This window comes from Stegastes partitus, unplaced genomic scaffold (assembly GCF_000690725.1).
Source record: "Stegastes partitus isolate 25-593 unplaced genomic scaffold, Stegastes_partitus-1.0.2 Scaffold402, whole genome shotgun sequence".
Lineage (NCBI taxonomy): Eukaryota > Metazoa > Chordata > Actinopteri > Pomacentridae > Stegastes > Stegastes partitus.
The window spans coordinates 409,120-415,075 of record NW_007578133.1 but is presented as its reverse complement, the minus strand read 5'-3'; the positions used below and the strand labels follow the sequence as shown (position 1 = coordinate 415,075).

Here is a 5,956-nt window from a genome sequence, read left to right as displayed (position 1 = left end):
CTGCATCTCTATGGAAAGAACATAACTATAGGTAGAACTCAAAAATATCTTCTGTACAGTATAACAAAGCTACAAAGGCACAAATCATAAAAATACAAAACAACTATTCTGCACATTAACTCTACAAAGATGTTTCACCATGCTGTATGTATCTTCCAACAACTTGACTCTCTAGCTTTTTTTTTTTTTAAGCCATCCTGCATTTACACAGCCTGCAGTTTATCTGAAAACTGTTTTTTTTCATGTTATACTCAGTCACAGTTGTCATGTTTACTCAGTTTGCTAAGGAGTGCACATTTTGTTTTACAGAAATGGTGGAAATGCTTTATTTTTCTTTCTCTTTTTTTGGTAAATCATCAAAGGAGACATGTAGGATAAAATATTTTTGCTAAAACATCATAATTCTTATGCTTAGATTTGGTTACTTTTTCTTGATGTTACCACATATCACAAAAGAAATATTCCAAAAAAATCCAATAAAATTCTCTGTGGAGTTGGGGTTTAGAAGGTACAAAGAAAAAGTTACCTTTTGCATGATTCTCAAATGATTATCTGTTTTTTTTTAAGTCTTCTATTAGGCCCTCTTTTAAAGAAATACCTGCGAATTAATTTGGCAGAGGAAATAGTGTGGTCTAATGTACACAATGTTCTTGTTTTGTTCTTGTTTGAGGTGTGGTGAGCCATTTATCTACTTTTGGATCAGAGATCGTGCCTCCAAATGACCACAGAGTAAACAATACAACTCTAATTTTGTAATCAAGAATTAGTGCAGCATGACTGCTATTATTACTGAAGCATCTGCACACTGCATGTGACTGAAAAGAAAAATCAAACCACTCTCAGAGACATGATCAACAGACTGACAAAGAGCAGATACAGCAGAAAATCCATCTAAATGACATACAGATAATTATATGGCTACAAAACACTTGAATGAGCCCATTTACAGTACATTATGAACCTCAACAAATGTGGATTAAAGCACAACAGACAGTCAGCGCACACCTCATGACTCACTTCAGTGCAAATAAATAGAACATGGCCAGTGTTCATTTTTTGCATCACATTGTGTTTGCATGTGGGTGTGCAAGTGCAGTGCACAAATTCAAAAGAGATGTAATTTAAATGAGGCATTACATCCTTCAACATATTAGCGAACACAGCAGCTGATATGTGGAGTGTTTATTGTATTTCATGAAAACATGGACTGAAACGGAAATGAGCAGGCTGAGTTTCTGTGTCTTCCACTCATATTGTATGTCGACAGAAAACCAAGACAAAAAGAAAAAACAGTGGATGACAAGATTTTTAAAAAATGGACCACAGTCAAACTGGACCTACTGAATCTCTACCTTTGACATTAATCTTCTTCTGGATAAACCAGACAGCCAATTTGGTTACAATCTGTCCTGCTTTTGCAGCCACCTTCCTCGATACGATGGCTAAAGTGGCACTTCTGCCGCCAGCTCAGACTATCATCTCTCTTGCTTATATCTCTGCATAATGGTTCGCTTCCGTCCCTTCGCTCCCTGCAGCTGCTCGCTTTAACCCGTTCCTTCTGTCTTTTCCCCTGGTTTTCTGAGACAGAGGCAGGCTGCAGCTGACAGGACAGTGCAGACCAGGGGGCAATTAGGGAAGTGTGGGAGAGACAGCTGGACCTGTTGCCAATTACACTGACTGTGATCAGGAACCATGCACGCACACGCACACGCACACAGCCAGCTTAATGGGCTCACACTGCACATCTAAACTTACTTGTCCATCTACTGTATGCATTGCAGACACAATTGGATATTTAGGAAAGGAAAAATAAAAAGTGTTGCTTTTATTTATTACGTCTCCATAAGAAAGAGAGAATACACAGAAATGAGCAAAAATGCTTTCTAAGGAATAACTTGTTGCGTTGGCTTCTGTGTCCATATGAGGCAAAAAATGTAACAGAGCAAATAAAGTGACTGTGAGAGAGACTCTGATATGTTGCCAAACTCCACTGGAAACTGTGGCATAAACAGTCATAGACCCCCCATTTCATGTGTGACATTTACACTGTGACCTTAATCTAAGAGTGGACATCATGTCCACTCCACCACTCAGTCCATCATCAGTAGGAGATCTTTCCCAGCAGCTTGCTCTGCAGCTGCCTGATCCTGCTTTCCTGAGGCAGCGCCAGGCTCTTCTCCACTCGCTCCTCCTCCTCCAGCAGCTGTTCGATGTAGCAGGAGGAGCCCAGCAGGATGTGGCCTGTGGCCTGCATGGAGAAGATGGTCCATCGCAGAACTTCCCTGCAAAGACAGAGAAAGAGCAGGAGAGAGGTCATAAATAGCTAATTCCCATTTTAAGAGACAAGACTGCACACGAGTAGACACAAACACAACAAACATGCAGCATGTGACGTAGTCTCATGGTATAACATGTAATTTAATCAGTAATAGACAAACACAGCTGAGCTCAGCAGCTGATGAGAAAATGACTGTGACATAATTTCACAACCTCACACGGTCATTTCTGACATCAACTGTGCCTCATCAAACTGATATCTAAGACCAATCCAACCTCTCACACTGCAATGTGAGCCATGAATCTGACAAGTCTGCAAAAATGTAATCCTCTCTGAATGAGGCTTCGTGCCAAAGCTGAAAACCAGCAGATCTCAGCAGCGATGACATAACTCCTCCCAAAAACTAATCTCAATAAAATCTAGCCTTTGTTCTTGTGTGATTTGACCATTTTACCACCCACACAGGTGTGTGTGTGATGAAATATGACTTCATAACTTATATTAGAGGAAAAACTGTAACTGGATGTTATGAAAGCAGCTGATTTACAGTAGGAGCTGAAAAACGAACACACGCACTAACAACAACAGAACGGCTGAAGGATGATGATCTGCTTCATTCAAATTAATCAATTTTCATCTCTGAACTATTACTAGAGGCACAAATTGTGTTTTAGTACAGTCACCGGAGTGATGCTGTGAGAAAAAAATAAACAGATAAATCCATTACATAATAGTTCAACACAAAAGTATAAAAATATCAGAAGGTCTCAGATATTCTGCAGGATCCTTCACTCACTTGAGCACACTTTTGGCAGCGTAGCAGCGCAGGTCATAGGACACAGTGTAAGCACCATACAGGGTCGCTTTCACATTCAGGCAGCCAATGAAATCTTTGGGGTTGTTCTTGTAGAGGTCAAAAGTCAGCTTGGCCACATCTGTCCGGGGCTTCTGCTTGCAATCACTGGGCCGATCTCTGGAGGGGCTGTTCTGTGACGTGACAGGAAGAGAAACATAACTTGGATCAAACAGTCGCAGATGCATTTTGGTGGCGTTATTGCAGCCAGGGGACTGAACTAAATGACAGCATCCACAGTGAAGCAACTCCTCCCAGTGAGGAGACTAGAGGTAAATGACAACGAGACAAGGTCAGCATGAGGTCACCACAGCAAACATTTTGGGGGGAGTGTGGGGGGATTATTGCACGCACCACTTTCTATGTAAATTAATTGCTTTTGGGTGAACACTATTCAAATGTGATGACACCCCTGGGTCTGATTAATATTCAACCCTTGCCTTTCATTTTCCCCTAAAAATTATGAAGGAAGAAACTAATCTCGGCTGTTCACCCTGCGTCCTGCCTTTGCACAATGACTCGCATATTACTCTTCTATTCAATTTGGAGGATAAAATATTTCACTGAATAGTGAGTGTATTCAGACTCGTCCATATTCATGGCTGCTGCATTAAAGAAACACACATTTTTCCTGCTTGTCTACATCAGAGAATCACGAGCATAAGAGATGCTGAATAAATCCATCAATATGTTCAGCTTTGCGCCGTGAAGCCGTTGATCAACAGCGCCATCTAGTGGCCAATGTGACAAGACAGTCAATTCAAACACTCACGACATGAGGGGTCCACTTCTGTCCCTTCTCCAGCACCATGAGGACAGCGTTCTCAGGCAGCGTCTGGAAGAAATCCTCAGTGTCCACACTAGTGCCATCTTCATCCAGCACCAACGCACTGGCGCCCTCTAAACTCATCGAGTCGCTGACCTGACAGAGTAGTAAAAAGAAACACACAATGAGTGCAGCTCATGGCAAGAAAATGTGCCAAAGGTCACAAATTACTCAAGCGGGAGAAGTTCAGAAGTGCTCGTCTGCACAAAGACACCGATAACACCGTCATCATAGAGTCACACACAGCGACTCAGTCTTGATATGTTTCACCAGCATGAGCTTAAAACCTACATGTGAGTCATTTCATGTAAAATCAACCAAACCCGAATAATGTTCCCACTTTAGAATCTGTTATTGTTGTTGTTCAATAAATTTAGTATATACACAGAGTAATACAAACAAGCATTGGTGCTCTGGATGTATTACCTCTTTTCTAATCATTCACTGTAGAAAATTTGAAATGGTTTATTTTGGGAAACATTTTCAAGGGTCATTTCACCATGTGAGACAGATGGCTGGCAAAAACAAGTGATAGCAAAGTAAAGGTCTCATTTCTGCCTACATTTTGATGCCAGGTTCTTCCTCTGATTTTGAGGGAGTCAGCTGGAGACACTGCTTGACTTTTCATGGACTGACTTATAAGCATTACAGACAGTGCAGCAAAAAGTGGCAGATGAATGATTCCACTCCTTTAAACACACAAGGGCATCACACTGCCTCCTCACTATGTCTTCAGCAACCATTTTATAATTTACATCATCCACATGAACCCTTTTTCACACCCCTCCCTCACCTTGTTTATCAGGTCTACCAGTACGTCGGCCATAATGCCTTTCTTCACGCTGCGGTCCACGTTTGTGACTCTGAAGGGCTTCGGCCGAGAAGTGCGACCCGATAGGATCTTCTGGGTCATGGAGCTGCTGGCTGACACACTGGCTGTTACACACCTGAGAAAAGATAAAAGTCTTGTGTTAAAATTTCTTCTAATATCATTGGGTGACACCTCATGGAGCACTGCTCTTACTTAGAGAGGCCAGATGGAGTCAGTAGGCTGAGGGACTTCATCGCATAATCCATCCAAGAACACCTCAACCTGCAGTGGGAAGAAGCGTCAGTTTAGCAACTACATTTTACCTGAAAGACATCACAATGAGCAGAGCGTAGCCTCACAGAAGAAGCAGGTAGCAGCTTTGAGTTAATACTGCAGCACAAAAAGTCTACATTCCAAAAAATAAAAAATAAAAAATTTGAGCCAAATTATCTAAAACGAATTCTAGGATTCTACGTGTACATGCATCACAACTTGTAAAATAAAAGTCTCTCTCAATATTTGTCACTTTTCACAATAAAGTCCTGATTAAAAAGGAAAACAATCTACAACCTAAACAGCTTTACAGCGACAGAGAAGTACCACTTCACCAGTTGTTGTCCTGACCGTGTTTGAAAATAATCCTTACGGTTTTCGTTCTGCTTCTGAAATGCTGCTCCGAGTTGTTTCGACCACTGAATCTCAGTGACAGCGCACACGCTTTCCTCTTGTTGAAGCTTCTTGCACCACTTGGTCACTGAACTTTGTACTAATGACTGTTGAGCTGGTTGCAAGTCGTCAGCTTTATTGAGTAATGTCTCAGTGACAACTCCCACTGTTCCCAGTTTGTTAGTCAAGAAACAGACTTTTATTGACTGAGTACATGTTAAAGGGTCAGAGGGTATGGAAAACATGCAAACAGTGTGTTCTGTGAGCTACCCAGTGGACAGACTTTCAAAACTTTGTGGAATTAATGTCTATTTTTTTTAATAATCCAAGCCAAATTCAACTCAACTCTACTGAGGTGTTGGCAGAATTTTTTTTAAATCTGTGAGCAGTTGGGGTAAAAACTGAAAAATGTTTGTAAGTTGGCCTAATCAGTCCATCAAAACATTAAAAGGATTGCGATAACCAAATTACTAGAGGTCTTAATTGTTAAAACACGACAGGTTTGAGGAGATTTGAAATTAA

General features: G+C 41.1%; 1 protein-coding gene across 4 annotated transcripts; it reads right to left on the bottom strand.

Moving 5' to 3' along the window:
• Positions 1–312: 312 nt before the first annotated feature.
• Positions 313–5,537, bottom strand: cidec (cell death inducing DFFA like effector c). Of its 4 annotated transcripts, none has more exons than XM_008285448.1 (6): positions 5,377–5,537; positions 4,982–5,050; positions 4,751–4,904; positions 3,904–4,053; positions 3,075–3,265; positions 313–2,282 (listed from the first exon to the last, which is right to left on the bottom strand). In XM_008285448.1, the coding sequence occupies exons 2-6, from the start codon at positions 5,032–5,034 to the stop codon at positions 2,102–2,104; spliced, it is 729 nt and encodes a 242-aa protein (XP_008283670.1). In that variant the 5' UTR covers positions 5,035–5,050; positions 5,377–5,537; the 3' UTR covers positions 313–2,101. The 4 variants fall into 4 exon arrangements, with proteins under 4 accessions (XP_008283670.1, XP_008283668.1, XP_008283667.1 ...); XM_008285446.1 differs by having other exon boundaries at positions 5,393–5,537; XM_008285445.1 differs by having other exon boundaries at positions 5,415–5,537.
• Between the last annotated feature and the right edge of the window lie 419 nt (positions 5,538–5,956).

Bases quoted from the DNA above. Each gene is read 5' to 3' on its own strand.
- cidec (XM_008285448.1), bottom strand. From the start codon at position 5,034: ATGGATTATGCGATGAAGTCCCTCAGCCTACTGACTCCATCTGGCCTC. The intron at 4,054-4,750 runs GTGAGGGAGGGG...CTACTCTGTCAG, and splicing joins TGGTAGACCTGATAAACAAG to GTCAGCGACTCGATGAGTTT. The intron at 2,283-3,074 runs GTGAGTGAAGGA...CTGTCTTTGCAG, and splicing joins GCTGCCAAAAGTGTGCTCAA to GGAAGTTCTGCGATGGACCA.